The sequence below is a fragment of the Oncorhynchus kisutch genome, linkage group LG4 (assembly GCF_002021735.2).
Source record: "Oncorhynchus kisutch isolate 150728-3 linkage group LG4, Okis_V2, whole genome shotgun sequence".
NCBI lineage: Eukaryota > Metazoa > Chordata > Actinopteri > Salmoniformes > Salmonidae > Oncorhynchus > Oncorhynchus kisutch.
This window is the reverse complement of record NC_034177.2, coordinates 13,991,240-14,012,749: the sequence shown is the minus strand read 5'-3', so window position 1 is coordinate 14,012,749 and position 21,510 is coordinate 13,991,240. Positions and strand designations below refer to the sequence as shown.

The following is a 21,510-nucleotide window of genomic DNA, read 5'->3' as shown; positions in this document are numbered from 1 at the left end:
CTGTTTGCACCTGATCTGCCTGTTTGTGCTTCTTTAAAAAGAAGTATATCTCTCCATTTCTTTTCATGTTTAATTGACCCTATGCAAAAATAAGATGGTTACATCTAAGCATCCAATGACCCACATTTTAGTCCAATCTCAACCTTAATTAACAAATCCCCATTATCATGACTGTACCTTAAAATCAACTACCAGCATAAATTACTAGTTAGATCATGGCTAGCCCTACTCTGCAGTAAGTTACTAGTCAGATCATGGCTAGCCCTCTCTGCAGTAAGTAACTAGTTAGATCATGGCTAGCCCTCTCTGCAGTAAGTAACTAGTTAGATCATGGCTAGCCCTCTCTGCAGTAAGCTACTAGTTAGATCATGGCTAGCCCTACTCTGCAGTAAGTTACTAGTCAGATCATGGCTAGCCCTCTCTGCAGTAAGTAACTAGTTAGATCATGGCTAGCCCTCTCTGCAGTAAGTTACTAGTTAGATCATGGCTAGCCCTCTCTGCAGTAAGCTACTAGTTAGATCATGGCTAGCCCTCTCTGCAGTAAGTTACTAGTTAGATCATGGCTAGCCCTCTCTGCAGTAAGTTGCTAGTTAGATCATGGCTAGCCCTACTCTGCAGTACATTACTAGTTAGATCATGGCTAGCCCTACTCTGCAGTAAATTACGAGTTAGATCATGGCTAGCCCTACTCTGCAGTAAGTTACTAGTTAGATCATGGCTAGCCCTACTCTGCAGTAAGTTACTAGTTAGATCATGGCTAGCCCTACTCTGCAGTAAGTAACTAGTTAGATCATGGCTAGCCCTACTCTGCAGTAAATCACTAGTTAGATCATGGCTAGCCCTTCTCTGCAGTAAGTTACTAGTTAGATCATGGCTAGCCCTACTCTGCAGTAAGTTACTAGTTAGATCATGGCTATCCCTACTCTGCAGTAAGTTACTAGTTAGATCATGGCTAGCCCTACTCTGCAGTAAGTTACTAGTTAGATCATGGCTATCCCTACTCTGCAGTAAGTTACTAGTTAGATCATGGCTAGCCCTACTCTGCAGTAAGTAACATAGCTAGCTATAATTTCTTACACCTTTACGATAGCAAACAGGCTATCTGCAAATTGTGGTAATCATTTGGGTAATGTTAACAGATTGATAATAAAAAAAATTTGTTTTGAGTTCAAGTATGAAAATCTAACTGAGTTAATGGAATTAAATTGCTGAATGTTACTCAGCTGAACACTGACAGCTGTAGCCTACTAGACACCCCACATGAGCTAAACATGTATATACTGTAACTTACGACACTGCACTGTATATGAGTGTATTACTAGCACAGATGTAAACATAATGTTTAAGCTAAATTGGGAACCGATCTCTCTTTTCTGATTAACTGTCTGTTAATGGAGCCAAAGGATTAACGTTAACTTACACAGCGACTCAACTTACGTAAAGTTGTTCAGGAAACCTAAACCTGATGCTAAACATTAAAACTTACTTGAAATATAATGCTTTTGCCAATCGCGAAAAGAGCTTTTGGAGCTGTGGAAATATTCTCTATTCTTCTTCTGTATGTTTTTCTTCTTCGTCTGTATCTCGCAACCAACGTTAATATTCGCTCTTCCTCGTCCTTGATTTGAAAAATGCGCCACCGAACGTCAAAATAAATGCTTGATTCAACTAGAGGTGAAATGAGATGTCAATCAGCATCAAACTGCCAGTAGCGAATGATACCCCGGACACCCCACTGTCTCCGCCCCTGCAAATGGTTAGGTCAGTTGTATGCTGCTTTGCGAGCTATTACATTATGGGGGTATGTATGGGGAGCGTACTGGTGGCAGAGAAGTCAGACGCAGGAGAGCAAAAACTGTGTTTCCAAACGGCGCAGTTTAATAACAAAATAAAACACCGGAAAACAGAACAATCAAATAATGGGTCCATAACCCGACGCACACCAGGACAGACGAGGACAAACACTTACAATAAACAAACACCCACAAGGACATGAGGGGGAACAGAGGGGTAAATACACACCAGGACAGACGAGGACAAACACTGACAACAAACACCCACAAGGACATGAGGGGGAACAGAGGGGTAAATACACACCAGGACAGACGAGGACAAGCACTGACAACAAACACCCACAAGGACATGAGGGGGAACAGAGGGGTAAATACACACCAGGACAGACGTGGACAAACACTTACAACAAACAAACACCCACAAGGACATGAGGGGGAACAGAGGGTTAAATACACACCAGGACAGACGAGGACAAACACTTACAACAAACACCCACAAGGACATGAGGGGGAACAGAGGGTTAAATACACACCAGGACAGACGTGGACAAACACTTACAACAAACACCCACAAGGACATGAGGGGGAACAGAGGGGTAAATACACACCAGGACAGACGAGGACAAGCACTGACAACAAACAAACACCCACAAGGACATGAGGGGGAACAGAGGGTTAAATACACACCAGGACAGATGTGGACAAACACTTACAATAAACACCCACAAGGACATGAGGGGGAACAGAGGGTTAAATACACACCAGGACAGACGTGCACAAACACTTACAACAAACAAACACCCACAAGGACATGAGGGGGAACAGAGGGTTAAATACACACCAGGACAGACATGCACAAACACTTACAACAAACAAACACCCACAAGGACATGAGGGGGAACAGAGGGTTAAATACACAACATGTAATTGATGGGATTGGAACCAGGTGTGATGGAAGACAAGACAAAACCAAAGGAAAATGAAAAGAGGATCAGAGATGGCTAGAAGGTCGGCGAACTCGACCTCTGAACGCCGCCCGAACAAGGAGAGGGACCAACTTCGGCGGAAGTCGTGACACATTAAATAGACACAATATTTTTTACTTACTAATTTGCCAATATTCAATTCATACGCACAAAACATATGTACAAAATCATCCACTGTGAAAGTTGATACATGTAGGCCCTTCATATATAGGATTCACTGTGAAAGTTGATACATGTAGGCCCTTCATATATAGGATTCACTGTGAAAGTTGATACATGTAGGCCCTTCATATATAGGATTCACTGTGAAAGTTGATACATGTAGGCCCTTCATATATAGGATTCACTGTGAAAGTTGATACATGTAGGCCCTTCATATATAGGATTCACTGTGAAAGTTGATACATGTAGGCCCTTCATATATAGGATTCACTGTGAAAGTTGATACATGTAGGCCCTTCATATATAGGATTCACTGTGAAAGTTGATACATGTAGGCCCTTCATATATAGGATTCACTGTGAAAGTTGATACATGTAGGCCCTTCATATATAGGATTCACTGTGAAAGTTGATACATGTAGGCCCTTCATATATAGGATTCACTGTGAAAGTTGATACATGTAGGCCCTTCATATATAGGATTCACTGTGAAAGTTGATACATGTAGGCCCTTCATATATAGGATTCACTGTGAAAGTTGATACATGTAGGCCCTTCATATATAGGATTCACTGTGAAAGTTGATACATGTAGGCCCTTCATATATAGGATTTGCGCAGCACTTTGTTCAATTTATCCAGTCAGTTATTGTTTTCTTACTCAAACCTTTGAGCAACACCTGTCAAACCAAGACATTTCTCACAAAACACAGGGATGTCGAATTCACACGGGACTAGTATTATCAGAGGACCTTGGAGTTCACTAGGTTATTCTGGCTGGAATTGTTACTCTCCTGCCATGTGCAAATTGCCGCCATGGCAGATTCGGACTGGACTAAAATGACAGATGTGGTGTTTTGTGCTTGTGCTCATAATTACATTACCCGACCACCCCTAGTATACTAATCCCGTCTGAATAAGGCTTTAGGCTGTTTCCTCGTCTCTGCTGCTGCTGTCTTCGCCACATTGTCATCAATCCCAATACGCTGGTTCAATTTGCTCTTATGCACATAGCAACATAGGGAAAGTCGTCAATTCTACGGCACATTGAAGATTATGCTTCAGAACCACGGACAGCAACCATATCCAACGTGGGAGAAAGTGCATTTGTTCTAAAATAATATTTGATTTATTAGTGTTGCACCATTATTTTTTACATAATATAACCACATACAATTTCAGTTTCACGTCTTCGAGGGATGGACTGTGCCATCCCTGTGGTCCCCGCAATGAATTAGTCCACTGAGACTGGCACGAATCAGACAGGTGACTTGTGCACCATGAAAAAAATATATATATTGTGACTGCTCGACTAAAGAAATGTTGGTTGACCAACAGCCTATCGACCAAACAACTAAATGGGGTCAGCCCTTTTTAATGGTACTTTTTACCCCTTTTTCTTCCCAATTGGTAGTGTGTGAATTGGACAATTTTTCAGTCAAAATGTAACAAGTACTTTAGAGTGTCAGGGAAAATGTATGGAGTAAAAATTACAGAATTTTTCTAGGAATGTACTAAAAGTTGGCAAAAATATAAATTGTAAAGTAAAGTACAGATTCCCCCGCCAAAAACGACTTAAGTAGTACTTTAAAGTATTTTTTACTTAAGTACATTACACCACTTTGAAGACCTGTCTGGTCGAAACAGCTGTTGCCAATAAACCACATGGGAGAATTGACTATAATGTACAGAGATCTTTTTACTGTCCTAATGAGTGTTCTGTAACCATGTAATGAGGATATTAGGAGCCTGACCAGGCCAGTTCACTGCCATGCACTGTGGCCTAGCTAAGCCAGCTCCATCGTGATCGAATTACTCCACCAAAAACCCAGAACATGCGAGGAAACAAACACAGACATATTAACAAACTTGCATAAACTATAAACTTATAGTTTATAAAGTTGATCAGTGCAGTAATGGTGTATTGATAGGGGAAAACATAGGGGTTCAACAATCAACAGTCCAGAGAGCAACATTTAAATAACTGAAAACCTTAGACGTACCTGAACCTCTGGCTGATTCTTTGAATGGAAGTTAATAATAATAAAATCTAGTTAATAATCAAACAGAAATCTAAAAGCACATTATCAGACCAAGACCGTACAGTATATTAACACATTCTATTCATAGTTCCATAATTACAGTTTTTGTAGGAGCAATGTTTCGCTTTCATGGTATAGTTAGAAAACGAGTCCAGTAGTCATAGTTGGAACTCTCTTGACTTTTGAGTGACAGGGAGGATGTTAAGAGCAGTCAAAGAGCCTCTGAGTGACTGCAGCAATGGGCCCCATCTGTTGAGTCAATTTTAGATCAGGGGCTGCTCATTTACAGTTTAAATTCAATTAAATGATGCCCTGATTGGTCTGAATCCCTCAGGTCCCACAGCAATTCTCTCCTCAAGCTACGATCTGTTTGACCTGCTCTCTGTTCTTCAAGATTCAACGCCCGAACATATCTGTCATCTGGTCCACACACATGTTATCGTTGACATTGGTAGAAGTGTGCCTAGTTAAAAAGGGCCTGTCAACTCCATATTTATAGGTGGCAGAACTCGTTTCCAGCTGCATAACTGTGACAGGTCTTGGGTTTGGATGCTCTTGATTACTAGAACAATACATCAGATGACCTGGTTAACTGTAACTAGGGCTGTAGCAATACATTTTGATAGCACGTACAGCAAGGGTGTCCAAACTTATCTGCAAAGGAACAGTGTGGGAACAGGCTTTGCTCCAACCAATGTATTATTGTATCGATACTCATTCAGAGGTAAATCATGTTTTATCCTTGAGTATCAATCCAGTATTGAATTATAGTTCTGTCAGATGATTAGAAACTTATTGATTTCCATTCTGTAGAGGTTTGGCTCAGTTAAACAGTATCCCTGTCCCTGAGCTCTGCTGGCCTGTACTGTGGGGGAGGGCTAGAGAAGGTGGCCTCTTATGATCCCACATATTGTATTACATGATGGAAAAGGTTTACTTAGAAACTTAGCTGTCCCCATTTTGAAAAGCTGAAAACGAAATGCTAATGGTAAAAATAGATCATTTCTTCTAATTGTTGTTGTGTCATTTTAGAAGGTCATTCCAAACTCCAGTATTGGTTGTGACAGGCCCACTTGTCCATACGAACTGATGAGGTCAAGTTTGTCAACAGTAAAACAAAAAAGTAGCGGTCAACATGTCACCCAGGGTGTGTTTTGAGGCATTTTGTTTGCTTACTGTGGCTGTAATTTTACATTTAAATTTGGATAATTTAACAGATGCTCTTGTCCAGGGCGACTTACAGTCAGTGCATTTAACTAATGTTGCAACTGTTTTGTTCTCTTTTGTTTTTTGCCACAGTATTTACACGACAATGGGGTGGTGCACCGTGACCTGAAACCAGAAAACCTTCTGTATGCTGACCTCTCTTTGGACGCCCCGCTTAAGATTGGTAACTACATGTACCTGTAGGCTGTTACACAACTGACACCTTCCTAGATAAACTGACTGTCTCCTAGATAAACTGACTGTCTCCTAGATAAACTGACTGTCTCCTAGATAAACTGACAGTCTCCTAGATAAACTGACAGTCTCCTAGATAAACTGACAGTCTCCTAGATAAACTGACTGTCTCCTAGATAAACTGACAGTCTCCTAGATAAACTGACCATCTCCTAGTTAAACTGACCGTCTCCTAGATAAACTGACGGTCTCCTAGATAAACTGACTGTCTCCTAGTTAAACTGACTGTCTCCTAGATAAACTGACTGTCTCCTAGTTAAACTGACTGTCTCCTAGATAAACTGACAGTCTCCTAGATAATCTGACTGTCTCCTAGATAAACTGACAGTCTCCTAGATAAACTGACTGTCTCCTAGATAAACTGATGGTCTCCTAATTAAACTGACTGTCTCCCAGTTAAACTGACTGTCTCCTAGATAAATTGACTGTCTCCTAATTAAACGGACTGTCTCCCAGTTAAACTGACTGTCTCCTAGATAAACTGACTATCTCCTAGATAAACTGATTGTCTCCTAGATAAACGGACTGTCTCCTAATTAAACGGACTGTCTCCTAGTTAAACTGACTGTCTTCTCCTAGATAAACTGACTGTCTCCTAGATAAACTGAAGTTACATCTGTTGGGTACATTAGGTATACTGTATAAAGCATATGAGGAACAATTCTTCTGGAGCGCTGTTTTTTTGCGTTACTGATTATTTGGTCTAATCTCGATTTCGCAGGGTGGCATCTTTCAAATTTCCGAAGTGGAGGGGTTAATTTGGCCTTCAGAGGATGAGGTGTTGCCTTCGCCACTCACACTAGGCAAAAAATCAACGCCTGTTCTGAGGGCAAAAGGGGAAGCAACTCAATATAAGGAAGGTGTTCCTAATGTTTTGAACACTCAGTGTATAATACTAACACTAAACCATTATCTGGTCTTCACAGCTGACTTCGGCCTCTCAAAGATAATAGATGAGCAAGTTACCATGAAGACGGTGTGTGGCACGCCTGGATACTGCGGTGAGTTATAAATGGACAGATATATCCCAATGTCAATACAATGGTAGGATCAGGGTCGCCTGGTGTGTTGAGTCACATTCCCGCAGTGTTTATTGATTGGTGCTTCCCATTGAACCATAACAAAACAAATTGCAAGGTCACACTAATGAAAGGAAATAGAGACCACGGTGTAACTTTAAAAGGGGCAACCCGGGATTGGCTTGGAAATATTGACATATATTATATTTACACAAACATTGTGAGATTGATATCAGTCCAATGAATCGTCTTCAACCACAACAAAGCAAATTGTTAGGGCGCACTATAGTATTTGTAAAAAAAAAAGAAGTAAATATATAAAATGTAATATGAGATGGATGAAAGGGATGAAACACAGAAAGTGAATGGGGTCACGGGGTAAGGAACAGCAGCCTCCAGGTGCGTATGTAGTCTGGAGGCTGCAGCACTACCACTAGACCAGCCCCGGGATCAGGGCCGAAATGTAGTCTGGAGGCTACAGCACTACCATTAGACCAGGCCCGGGATCAGGGCCGAAATGTAGTCTGGAGGCTGCAGCACTACCACTAGACCAGGCCCGGGATCAGGGCTGAAAGGTTTAATGGAGGCTACAGCACTACCACTAGACCAGGCCCGGGATCAGGGCCGAAATGTAGTCTGGAGGCTGCAGCACTACAACTAGACCAGGCCCGGGATCGGGGCTGAAAGGTTTAATGGAGGCTACAGCACTACCACTAGACCAGGCCCGGGATCAGGGCCGAAATGTAGTCTGGAGGCTGCAGCACTACAACTAGACCAGGCCCGGGATCGGGGCTGAAAGGTTTAATGGAGGCTACAGCACTACCACTAGACCAGGCCCGGGATCAGGGCCGAAATGTAGTCTGGAGGTTGCAGCACTACCACTAGACCAGCCCCGGGATCAGGGCCGAAATGTAGTCTGGAGGCTGCAGCACTACCACTAGACCAGGCCCGGGATCAGGGCCGAAATGTAGTCTGGAGGCTGCAGCACTACCACTAGACCAGGCCCGGGATCAGGGCCGAAATGTAGTCTGGAGGCTGCAGCACTACAACTAGACCAGGCCCGGGATCGGGGCTGAAAGGTTTAATGGAGGCTACAGCACTACCACTAGACCAGGCCCGGGATCAGGGCCGAAATGTAGTCTGGAGGCTGCAGCACTACAACTAGACCAGGCCCGGGATCGGGGCTGAAAGGTTTAATGGAGGCTACAGCACTACCACTAGACCAGGCCCGGGATCAGGGCCGAAATGTAGTCTGGAGGTTGCAGCACTACCACTAGACCAGCCCCGGGATCAGGGCCGAAATGTAGTCTGGAGGCTGCAGCACTACCACTAGACCAGGCCCGGGATCAGGGCCGAAATGTAGTCTGGAGGCTGCAGCACTACCACTAGACCAGGCCCGGGATCAGGGCCGAAATGTAGTCTGGAGGCTGCAGCACTACCGGGATCAGGGCTGAAAGGTTTAATGGAGGCTACAGCACTACCACTAGACCAGCCCCGGGATCAGGGCCGAAATGTAGTCTGGAGGCTGCAGCACTACCACTAGACCAGCCCCGGGATCAGGGCCGAAATGTAGTCTGGAGGCTGCAGCACTACCACTAGACCAGCCCCGGGATCAGGGCTGAAAGGTTTAATGGAGGCTGCAGCACTACCACTAGACCAGCCCCGGGATCAGGGCTGAAAGGTTTAATGGAGGCTGCAGCACTACCACTAGACCAGCCCCGGGATCAGGTGCGTATGTAGTCTGGAGGCTACAGCACTACCACTAGACCAGGCCCGGGATCAGGGCTGAAAGGTAGTCTGGAGGCTGCAGCACTACCACTAGACCAGCCCCGGGATCAGGGCTGAAAGGTTTAATGGAGGCTACAGCACTACCACTAGACTAGCCCCGGGATCAGGGCCGAAATGTAGTCTGGAGGCTGCAGCACTACCACTAGACCAGCCCCGGGATCAGGTGCGTATGTAGTCTGGAGGCTGCAGCACTACCACTAGACCAGCCCCGGGATCAGGGCTGAAACGTTTAATGGAGGCTGCAGCACTACCACTAGACCAGCCCAGGGATCAGGTGCGTATGTAGTCTGGAGGCTACAGCACTACCACTAGACCAGGCCCGGGATCAGGTGCGTATGTAGTCTGGAGGCTGCAGCACTACCACTAGACCAGCCCCGGGATCAGGGCTGAAAGGTTTAATGGAGGCTACAGAGTGTAGCTTTCAAGGAAATAACATTCATAGTTCATAGTGTGTTTATCAGGATGAGCTGTCCTGTGTGGGCTGATAGCTACCTCTCCATCCCTCCCTCCCCATGTCTCGCCCTGCAGCTCCAGAGATCCTCAGAGGCAATGCCTATGGTCCTGAAGTGGACATGTGGTCTGTGGGAGTGATCCTGTACATCTTGTGAGTTAAAAGAAACTACACTTTAAAATCTTGCCCAAGATCTGCATGTACTCCGTGGGTAGCTGGCAATTTTATGACAAATAATTAATTAATAAATAATAATAATAATAATAAATTAATATGCAAGTCTATTAGAGGTATTTTGTCTGAAACTGTCCCGTATCTATCTTTAAATCAAGTGAGAGTGGTGAAACAAATAAATAATTCAAGGGAAATGTTGCCTCTCCCCTCAGGTTGTGTGGGTTCGAACCATTCTTCGATCCGAGGGGAGACCAGTACATGTACAGCCGCATCCTCAACTGTGACTATGAGTTTGTCTCCCCCTGGTGGGATGAGGTCTCCCTCAACGCGAAGGACTTGGTGGGTTCCACCGTTTACTTAAAACAGAGGCTTTTATTATGAGAAACACTTATACTATATTTGAAGGTCTGCTTATAAACATTATTGCTTTCTTTGACAATTATGTAAATGTATGTACAAATGCTGTTTGGTATTGATTACAATACCTTTTAATACTTGGGGCTCTATTTTCGACTGGCGTTAAGGCTGCACTAGTGTCAAACGCACATTTTTTGGCAACTTTGACCTTTTATGCCTTGATCACACAGACAGCGTCATTGCATTTTGGTACAGAAGTACATTAATTTCCAATGGAACGCTGCGTTAGCTTTTCAGCATTGCGTTGCAGTATGGTGTGGTGCAGTATGGTGTGGTGCAGTATGGTGTGGTGCAGTATGTTGTGGTGCAGTATGGTGTGGTGCAGTATGGTGTGGTGCAGTATGTTGTGGTGCAGTATGGTGTGGTGCAGTATGGTGTGGTGCAGTATGGTGTGGTACAGTATGGTGTGGTGCAGTATGTTGTGGTGCAGTATGTTGTGGTGCAGTATGGTGTGGTGCAGTATGGTGTGGTGCAGTATGGTGTGGTGCAGTATGGTGTGGTGCAGTATGGTGTGGTGCAGTATGTTGTGGTGCAGTACGTTGGATTTATTGAATGTATGTGTAGAAGGCTTGACAGAAAAGGTAGAAGGTGAATGTTGAACTGTTGTTGCACACATATCCAGATGATGCTGCGTACCATTTTTCGCAGTGACGCTGTCGGTGTGATTGAGGCATTACAGCCAGATATTTGGTATTTCACCTGTCTTATATCAGCTCGCTAGTGCTCAGATGAGAGGGGTGGGAATATTTGAGGTGTGTCCTTACAAGGGCGGCAGGTAGCCTCGAGGCTAGAGCGTTGGGCCAGTAACTGAACGGTCGTTGGTTGGAATACCGGAGTTTGCTGTGCTCTTGAGCAAAGCACTTAACCCTAATTGCTCCAGGGTCGCTGTACAGTTGTGACCCCACTCACTGCGGTTGTCTCAGTGGGAGTTGGGATATGCAAGAAACACACTTGTATTTATATTATATATTATTTAATAAAAGCACCCCACAAATAATAAAATGTGATCCAAAGTAGTAATTTCAGGCAGTGCATGTATCCTACACCTTCCATCCCACCGAGAGATGAGAACCTTGGTTAATACCGGTGAACCTAGTATTTACAAGTCATTTTCATGTAACAATTTAGGCCTTATCAATATTTAATTTAATCTTGCTTATTGACAACGTTTGGCATGTCCATGTCCAGGCTAATGCAATTTACAGTAGGCTTAGCCCCTATATCAGTGTGAACGCTATGTCTTGGCATTCTCTCAATCAGCTTCACCTGGAATGTTTTTCTAACAGTCTTGAAGGAGTTCCCACATATGCTGAACACTTGTTGGCTGCTTTTCCTTCACTCTGCGGTCCAACTCATCGCAAACCATCTGAATTGGGTTGAGGTCGGGTGATTGTGGAGGCCAGGTCATCTGATGCAGCACTCCCATCACTCTCCTTCCTGGTCAAATAGCCCTTACACAGCCAGGAGGTGTGTTGGGTCATTTTCCTGTTGAAAAACAAATGATAGTCCCACTAAGCGCTAAACAGATGGGATGGCATATCGCTGCAGAATGCTGTGGTAGCCATGATGGTTAAGTGTGCCTTGAATTCTAAATAAATCACAGACAGCGTCACAAGCAAAACACTATCACACATCCTCCTCCATGCTTCACGGTGGGAACCACACATGCGGAGATCATCCGTTCACCTACTCTGCATCTAACAAAGACACAGCGGTTAGAACTAAAAATCTGAAATCTGGACTCATCAGACCCAAGGACAGATTTCCACCAGTCTAATGTCCATTGCTCGTGTTTCATGGCCCAAGCAAGTTTCTTCTTATTGGTGTCCTTTAGTAGTGGTTTCTTTGCAGCAATTTGACCATTGAGACCTGATTCCCGCAGTCTCCTCTGCAGTTGATGTTGAGATGTCTCTTACTTGAAGTCTGTGAAGCATTTATATGGGCTGCTTTTGATTTGTTAACACTTTCTTGGTTACTACATGATTCTATATGTGTTATTCATAGTTTTGATGTCTTCACTATTATTCTACACTATTAAGAAAAACCCTGAAATGAGTAGGTGTGTCCAAACCTTTGACTGGTACTGTATATATTTTCATATTGAAGCCATGCAATTGCTTAGAACAATGTGGAATGCAAACAGGTTCAAGTTAACGTATTTAGCAAAGATGGGATAGGTCTTAATTTTGTTATTTTGTTTTTGTAAGCCATTTAACAAACTATAATGGACTAACATTGGAATTGATTACAAGGCAATACATAAATGACCGTAAATACACAACTTGATGCAACCACATATTTAGCCATGGAGCATGTTCTGATTGGCCAGTGTCAAGCCTCAACTTATTTATTCATCAAAAACCAGCCCTTTCACATCCCCGCCAGCACTGTGCCCCTCATACTTGGTTATGAAAATAGCAGAAATATTTCTCGAACCTATAGCGCTACCACCGGCTCTTAGATTTACCATTGTGTTAGGTTTGTTAAAATAGAGCCCATGATATGTGTGGGTCGTTCTTGAATTGCTGTGGCATTTCAGGTCCTTTGTAACCATGAAGAACACTTTAAAATGACAAATAGTTACACAGAATACATGTTTTTGTTTACATTGAACTGTTAATCAGAGGTAAAACATGATGCAAGTTCTTTATACTGCAAAACCTTATGTTTATGCATTGTTGAAAGTGTTCTTGGTAAGCAAATTTGCTTGTCCCAGTAGTGATGTGTAGATGTGTAGTGACATGTTTTGGGGGATTTAGAGATATCTATTATTTTGAATGCTAGTATCTAAGATATTGTATAGATCAATAAAAACAAAGAAGACTATTAAAACACCTATTTTTTGTTACTAGTATAGAGTGTGTCCCTCAGTTTTATGTCATTGTTGTTACCGCCTTGAAAATCACTGATTACAAAGATATACAAGGATCTTGAGCATCATCTCAAGTAGCAAACTGTTATTGGGGGAGGGGTCTATATGAAAGAAAATGATGTCATAAATGTGAGGATTCCATTGATCATGTGGTGTGTCTAAATCCAAAGCCTCACTTGGTGTCAATTTAAATAAAGATAAATAACATTGTGAGCAAAATGATTAATCATATCACTTTAGTAAATGTTTTTGCTTGGGTTGATGACCTTAGATTTGAGAATTTTGAGCCTCCATTTCAGAAAATTATTTTAAAATGTTTAATTGGTGCTAACATCATTGGTGTTACCATCGTTGGTGTTGCCATCGTTGGTGTTACGACTCCTACTGGTTGGACAATGTTATCATAATGGTAAAAATTATTTGAAGTAATTAAGCTACCACTACAAAGACCCACAAGCTATCTAATTAGTTGATTTAGAATGGGAGGAAGTACCCAAATACATTTAAATAAAAACAATATATAGAAAAATGTAGTTTCCCAAATGCCATAGTAATTCAAGAATGACCCGTATATGACAAATATAAGATGTTATACAGTACTGTAAGACGTTAGGTTTGTAAAAGTTTGTAAATGTATTTTTTTTTATTACCTTTATTTAACTAGGCAAGTCAGTTAAGAACAAATTCTTATTTTCAATGACGGCCTAGGAACAGTGGGTTAACTGCCTTGTTCAGGTGCAGAACAACAGATTTTTACCTTGTCAGCTCGGGGATTCAATCTTGCAACCTTCTGATTACTAGTCCAACGCTCTAACCACTAGGCTACCCGACACCTCCATTTAGTTTTGCTCCGGGCCGGATTCAATCAACTTTGCTTCAGCAAATTTAATTTAATAAATGTTCTTTCTTTACACAATTACTGTCTTTATCAGACCTGGGTCAAATACATGTAAAATACTTTCAATATTCGAGTTGTGCTAAATTTTATTTGGGGTTTGCACATTTGGGACTATTCCATTGCTGCCACAAGGTCAACTAAGTCAAAAAGAACCTCTCTCCCGTTGGCTGTCCCCTCAGGTCAGTAAGCTGATAGTGCAGGACCCCCACAAGAGGCTGACGGTGAAGGAGGCTCTGGAGCACCCCTGGGTACTGGGCAAGGCTGCCCGTTTCTCCCACATGGACACGACTCAGAGGAAGCTACAGGAGTTCAACGCCCGGCGCAAACTCAAGGTGAGCGAGGGGCTTGATGATAGCATCAAGAGTGCTATAATATTTTTGAATAATAAAAACTTGACCATTCATTTGAAAAATGTAGTGCTCGATTCAATCCGTATCACTGAAGTTCAGTGTTACAGGGTGGCAGGTAGCCTCGAGGTTAGAGCATTGGGCTAGAAACTGAAAGGTTGTAGGTTTGAATCCCGGAGCCGACAAGGTGACACTTCTGTCGCTGTACCCTTGAGCAAGGCACCTAACTCCAATTGCTCGAGGGCCACTGGACAATGGTGAGCCTGGCTGAGACCTGCCACTCTCTGTTGGTAACTCAGGGGGAGGTGGGATATGCAAGAAACACATTTCCATTCCACGTGGGTAACAGGACATATATAAGCACCCCCAAAATGATTATTATAGCGAGATTGAAAGTACATTTCTGATTAAGTTGACTGAATGCAGTCTCTGCGAACGTGGGAACAATGCCTTTAAATTTCAATTGCGCTATAACTCTGAACATCAGCAACACAGATTGAATTGAGCCCTCACTCAGAGTAATGCATTTCTTACGACAATAGACATCAACAAACATTGCAGTTCAAATTATTGTATGCCGTCCTGATCCTCTTGGGAAATGTAGGCTTGTGGCCCAACCATTGTCTTGAATGGAATGCATGAACCTAATCACCATCATTGTTACATTGACATTCAGATTCTGGCTGAAGCACAGCTGTATGCCTCGTCTGTATGCCATGTTTCTCTGACTGCAGGCTATCATGAAGGCTGTGGTGGCCACCAGCCGTATGCATGAGGGCTCCCGGCGGCGCACGGACAGCTGCGATATACCCGGCTCTGACAAAACCACCTCCAGGCAGAGCAGCATGCAGCAGGACCCTCCCCAGGACTCCCTGGAGGGCCAGGCCTGCCAGGGAACGGACACTTCCCAGACCCAGGAGGACGACCAGTGCCCCCCGCCCCTCCCGCCACGCTGCCCCATACCCTCCACCACCAACCCTCCTCTACTGGCTGGGGGTCTCTTCCCCTCCCGTCCACCCACCAGGCCCCCGCTAAGGGGAGTTGATGGGCAGAGACAGATGTCGGTCATCCCCAAGACCGCAGTGGTACGGCCTAGGGTTCCCCAGAAGAGCTGCTCCTCGGTGGACTCCACCACCACCAAGCGGGAGCCGTCCTCCCCGGTCTTGACCACTCCCCCGAGCCCCAAAAACCTTGGTAACAGATTTTCCATGGGGGTGGAGTCTGGCAGCAAAACGGCACAGTGTCAATGAGTGAGTGGCAGGTACCAAACAGTACGAGCTCCTCACCTACTGTTGTCCTAAAATGGCCAACGTCATTGTGAGAGTCAGGTGAGATGGTAGATGACAACATGGAGGAGGAAGGATGAGAGGGAGAATGGATGTCTAATCTCGTCATATCTGTATCTGTTTAGACCGGGGACAAACGACTACTAAACTTCCCTTGATATTTATTGTTCCTCTCTGTGCGTAACGAGTTTGGATACTCATAACGAATTTGCAAATTAACTTGTAACTTTGGTCTAAACTTGGTTTCCAAGTTCCTTTAACCTCTTAATTTTCATTGCTTTTCAAGACAAGGCCTCTCTGAACAGGACAAGGCCTCTCTGAACAGGACAAGGCCTCTCTGAACAGGACAAGGCCTCTCTGAACAGGACAAGGCCTCTCTGAACAGGACAAGGCCTCTCTGAACAGGACAAGGCCTCTCTGAACAGGACAAGGCCTCTCTGAACAGGACAAGGCCTCTCTGAACAGGACAAGGCCTCTCTGAACAGGACAAGGCCTCTCTGAAAAGGACAAGGCCTCTCTGAACAGGACAAGGCCTCTCTGAACAGGACAAGGCCTCTCTGAACTGGACAAGGCCTCTCTGAACTGGACAAGGCCCTCTGAACTGGACAAGGCCCCTCTGAACTGGACAAGGCCCCTCTGAACTGGACAAGGCCCCTCTGAACTGGACAAGGCCCCTCTGAACTGGACAAGGCCCCTCTGAACTATTTTACTTCTAAGTCCACATACTTTGTATTCTCTGCACCTTTCTACAATTCAATGTTGGAATCTACAGACTTCATATGCAAATCTGTGAATGCATACACATAATCCTCTCATTCAGGTAGTAAAGATATTGTATTTGTGAGCTTATGAATGTAGTCAAGGTGTATTGTAATGTTTATTTTGCAATAATGGTATTGATCTAATATTTGCACTGTATACATTGATTAATCTACATAGATTACAACAAAAAGCATTCACACTGCTAATCGTTTACTATTTAAGTCAAACTGCACTTTTTATCCTCTGGAAATTTACATGACTGACCAGAATAGCTTGTTTGTGGCTCAAACCAATTTTCCCTTCATTCATTGGTTGTAAAAAAATGATTGGGTAGTTACCCATCTGCTGAAGGAACGCACATCATATTCACCTCATCTCTACGACCTCACTGGAGCTACCACTCTACCTCTGTTTGCAGGGGCTTCCAACCCAGTAATGGCAAAACCTGTAAAGAAACTGTTGGACGAGGTGAGGTTATGAGGCAAAGCACAGCATTTCTGCAACAGAATCATATTGTAAGTGGCCTGCGAGGCGAACCCTCGTTTTCATTGGCTAAGGGCTTTTCTCAATGGAACTCAAATAACTGATCAAATGAGTGTCATTAAAATAGTCCATTACCATTTCAAGGGCCAATATTCACCTGCTATCTTGTATTCTCACTCTAACATTGCCAAATAGTAAGCCTGCATTATACTGCTGACATGTCCACACATGTATAAACCATTCATTTACACCAATGAAATGTATAAAGTATGGCTATTTTACTTAGAATTATTGCTTACAAATGCTTTATTTGGGGTTGGGAGGGGGGTGTAGTTAACAGTGTTGGTTTATTTGGGGGTTGGGAGGGGGGTGTAGTTAACAGTGTTGGTTTATTTGGGGGTTGGGAGGGGGGTGTAGTTAACAGTGTTGGTTTATTTGGGGGTTGGGAGGGGGGTGTAGTTAACAGTGTTGGTTTGTTTGGGGGTTGGGAGGGGGGTGTAGTTAACAGTGTTGCTTTATTTGGGGGTTGGGAGGGGGGTGTAGTTAACAGTGTTGGTTTGTTTGGGGGTTGGGAGGGGGGTGTAGTTAACAGTGTTGCTTTATTTGGGGGTTGGGAGGGGGGTGTAGTTAACAGTGTTGCTTTATTTGGGGGTTGGGAGGGGGGTGTAGTTAACAGTGTTGGTTTGTTTGGGGGTTTGGAGGGGGGTGTAGTTAACAGTGTTGGTTTATTTGGGGGTTGGGAGGGGGGTGTAGTTAACAGTGTTGGTTTGTTTGGGGGTTGGGAGGGGGGTGTAGTTAACAGTGTTGGTTTATTTGGGGGTTGGGAGGGGGGTGTAGTTAATAGTGTTGGTTTGTTTGGGGGTTGGGAGGGGGGTGTAGTTAACAGTGTTGGTTTTGTCATTCATTTCTGTGTTTCCCGTTTTTCATTCATTGTAATAATAGTAGCCTACCTTTTGAAGGTGACATATTTTAGACAACATGAGATTGATTTAACGGTCATAAGAGGGGAATGTATTGAAGATGTACAGGTCTATACATTTTGTATGTTTGATCATATCACAATAATCTAAATCAATTGGATTGTCTTGTATTCTACAGAAATATTTAACACAGCATCCATTCAAGATGGTAGTTGCTGTGTGATGACATAAAATGAATAAAACATTTATTTAGAAGCCCAGTATTAGCCTGGAAGTTATCCGTTTTACAACAAACTGCCAATATGAGAATCTCTAGACGCAAAATAAACACACACCTATTTAGGCGAGGTGCTGGCTAGCGGAGTGGAACACTTAAACAAAATAAAGGAGAGCTCTCATCTGAGCTCCTGGAGCGTGCTGCTCTCCTTTATTTGATTTGGTTTAAATATGAGAATCTCACCTCACACATACATTTCATTTGATTTAAGGAAAATACAATAAGCATTGAAAGAACAGTAAATCAGTGGACAGAGAACGGAATTTTATTGACGATTACTGTGCAGAAAATACCATTAGAGTTACAGCATGTCACAGATTCACATGGGAATGACGAGGAACAGGGAAGGACAACTCCCCCATGTTGGAAACTAAAGCAGAACAACTGTTGAAGTATAGCATAACTGTACAATATTGTGAATCTGAAGTTATTTGTTTTGCATCGTTGTAGTTGGATTATAATTTGGCCACTGTCTTCTCAGCAACAGAAAATTAGGAAGAAAAGAAAGTAGGTTTGCTCTCTGAATAACTTATGAGCACAAATTAACTTAAAATAGTGTTTAAAATATTGACGCAATGTTAGTGCACATAGCAAACATACACAGAGGCCTTGAGCCTTGTAAAACTTGATAGGACTCTGGCTGAAGCACTTTGAAACCATTACACAGCATGTGACACATATGAAAGACATGCTGTCCATTTAACACACCTAAAAACATGGCTGTGTCCTAATATTCTTAACTGGCTACCTTATTTCTCTGCCTTTCCATTGTGAAACACCTGGACAGGCATCCATCATATTACTTTCAACTGTTGCGGTTTTTCAGATCAGTGGCCACAAAGGAAAGGAGACAAGGAAAGGAAGCAGGTTCAGAAATGTGACGTAACCCCCGGATCCATCTGTAGCGTCCCTGCCTACTCGCATCCATCCTGGTCTTAAAATGGCAGACAGGAATGCCATAGCACAGGTGACAATCTTTTGAGAGTATAATATATTGAGATGGCTCTGGGCCTTAGACAACAACAGTCACTGAGTTGTGAAGAAACCATTTCACCTGGAACCAGTCAGTGCAGGACACACACGTATAGGTATACAAGCGCTCTCGGTCTTTGTCCAAAGGGTGAATCCAACGCTACAGTGCTTCTAATAGAGGCCAAAGCGGTGGTTCATGGCAGGTCTGTTGGAAGCTGTCCACAGCACAAACATGCATTAATATGGCTCTAGAAAACAGAGTGTAATGAGTGGGCTGCTATTGAATGTCTTTCCATTGTATGTTAATCCCCATTGCTATTGAAAGAGTCTTTCCATCATATGTTATACTGCATGGCCATTGAGTCTTTCCATCATATGTTATACTGCATGGCCATTGAGTCTTTCCATCATATGTTATACTGCATGGCCATTGAGTCTTTCCATCATATGTTATACTGCATGGCCATTGAGTCTTTCCATCATATGTTATACTGCATGGCCATTGAGTCTTTCCATCATATGTTATACTGCATGGCCATTGAGTCTTTCCATCATATGTTAACCCTCATGGGCACCTTGGCTTGGATAGACATTTTGGAATGTTCAATTACTTGTTGCACACCTCACGGTCTCAGTCTTTTTTTTTATAAGAATGCCCTTCTATTCTGCCATTTCATTGGTTCATCATGACATTTCATATGTTATTGGGAGCCATGTCTGTTTATATTCAACTACCGCGCTTTACAAGTTATGGTTAGGTGAGTGTCAGGGTTTGTAAAGGTGCAGTTGAGTTAAATGGGGACAGTTAAAGCAGCCAAGTAGCATAGATGGAGTACTCCAATGACTGCTAACAATAGAAGAGAGATGGGGGAGCCCTTCATAAACATTACGTTAGAATGAGGTTACCTCCTCTCTTCAGGATTGGTTCATGCTTCACTCTGATCAATGGAACGATCTGTGCAAGGACTTGAGTGACACACAATGACTTGAAGTTGAAATTTGAGCTCAGTCCAGTGGAATAAGTAGCTCAGTAGGTCCTAATGTGGTGGATAAGCTTTAGGTATACCTTTGAGTTTTTAGCCCGGTTAAACCATATTGAAGACTACGCTGCACCTTTAAAAACAATAGTGAGCCCAGTGTTCAGTCTGATTGAACCAGGCTATGGTGTTATAGAAGCAGGAATGAAACAGTCCAGTAGGAATGTCACTTTGGTTCTCCCGACATTTGAACTTGACCCAGATCTTTCACACTGTGCTTAATTACCTCCACATTCAAATTGCAAATTATTATTATTTTCTTATCGTTTCTTATTTGTTTTAGAACTGTACAAGATTTAAAAAAAAGGTCAATAATGAGTTATACACATTTATAGGACAACATAGTTTACGTAATATTACTATAAAGGACAAACAAGATGTCGTTTTTAGATTCTGAATGCAGTACGCCCCTTTCATTGAGCCGTAAATATGTGTTATGCGGAAGATGTGTCCTGTAGTAGTTGCCTTTTTTAAGCAGCAAATACGTATTCCTAGCCTGTCAACTACTGCCTGTAGCTGTCGCGTGATCCTTACAAGTCAGGGTCAAGACTGCTAGAGCACTTAAGATTTCTCATAATATCAGTTAGCCACATAACCTGCTGATAGGCTATATATATTTTTGTCACTCAGCAGTAGCAATATATCACCAGTGGGCAGAGCGGTTTTATTGAATGTCCACCTTGGCGTTATAAGGACCAGAGTTCCTATAGTACTCCGCTAATCTCTCACTTCAAAGACAAAATTATTGGCTTTTTGAAGACAGCTAGGAGCCCGGCCAACAGTGTAAATGACAACCCACACTAGATTCACCAGTCATTCTCCATCTTGGTTCCACACAACACGAATGACGACATGTCATTTTTCCATCAAAGCTCTAGTGAAGAAGGGTGGTTGGCTGGTCCAGTGGAAAAGTGGGTGAGTTTGAGAGAGAGGAAGATGTGTAGAGGGCTGACTATGTCCTGTGGCTGTCTTCCACCCCTGGAAAGGGAATAGTGCATCGTCTCAGGTGTTATTCAGGTAGTGTTCATAAGCTCTCCTGTGCATACTGTAGACTCTTCTCCGGACCTCCAGACCCCCCCCCCCCCAGCCAAGGTGGTCTGTGTAGAGGCCTACAGGGGCCCATCTTTGGGGGAGGAGGGGGGCTGGGAGGTGCTGCCCGTAGAGCTCTTCAGGGAGCCCAGGGTCTTGCTGAACCAGGAATTTTTGGCCGCTTGGATCTCGTTCATCAGGACTCCCCTCTGGTGCTCCAACTCCTGAGGACGGACAGAACAAAGGAATAAATAGTCACCATAGCAACATGACCAGTCAGTCACTATAATAATCATCAATATTAGTCACCATAGCAACATGACCAGTCAGTCACTA

At 43.4% G+C, this 21,510-nt stretch overlaps 2 protein-coding genes across 6 annotated transcripts in view; one reads left to right on the top strand and one right to left on the bottom strand.

Moving 5' to 3' along the window:
* LOC109888589 (calcium/calmodulin-dependent protein kinase type IV) overlaps positions 1 to 17,227 on the top strand; it is a 29,178-nt gene extending 11,951 nt beyond the window's left edge. Inside the window, exons 6-11 of the mRNA XM_031822476.1 lie at positions 6,281 to 6,371; positions 7,369 to 7,443; positions 9,778 to 9,853; positions 10,087 to 10,213; positions 14,241 to 14,393; positions 15,143 to 17,227. Of these exons, the coding sequence (XP_031678336.1) occupies positions 6,281 to 6,371; positions 7,369 to 7,443; positions 9,778 to 9,853; positions 10,087 to 10,213; positions 14,241 to 14,393; positions 15,143 to 15,658 (1,038 nt within the window). The 3' untranslated portion in view covers positions 15,659 to 17,227. The remainder of the gene's footprint in view (positions 1 to 6,280; positions 6,372 to 7,368; positions 7,444 to 9,777; positions 9,854 to 10,086; positions 10,214 to 14,240; positions 14,394 to 15,142) is intronic.
* A 1,152-nt stretch (positions 17,228 to 18,379) lies between these two features.
* rabgap1l (RAB GTPase activating protein 1-like) overlaps positions 18,380 to 21,510 on the bottom strand; it is a 151,938-nt gene continuing 148,807 nt past the window's right edge. For all 5 annotated transcript variants that reach the window (XM_031822471.1, XM_031822472.1, XM_031822473.1 and 2 more), the window contains one exon: positions 18,380 to 21,398. In XM_031822471.1, coding sequence (XP_031678331.1) covers positions 21,255 to 21,398 — 144 coding nt within the window. In that variant the 3' untranslated portion in view covers positions 18,380 to 21,254. The remainder of the gene's footprint in view (positions 21,399 to 21,510) is intronic.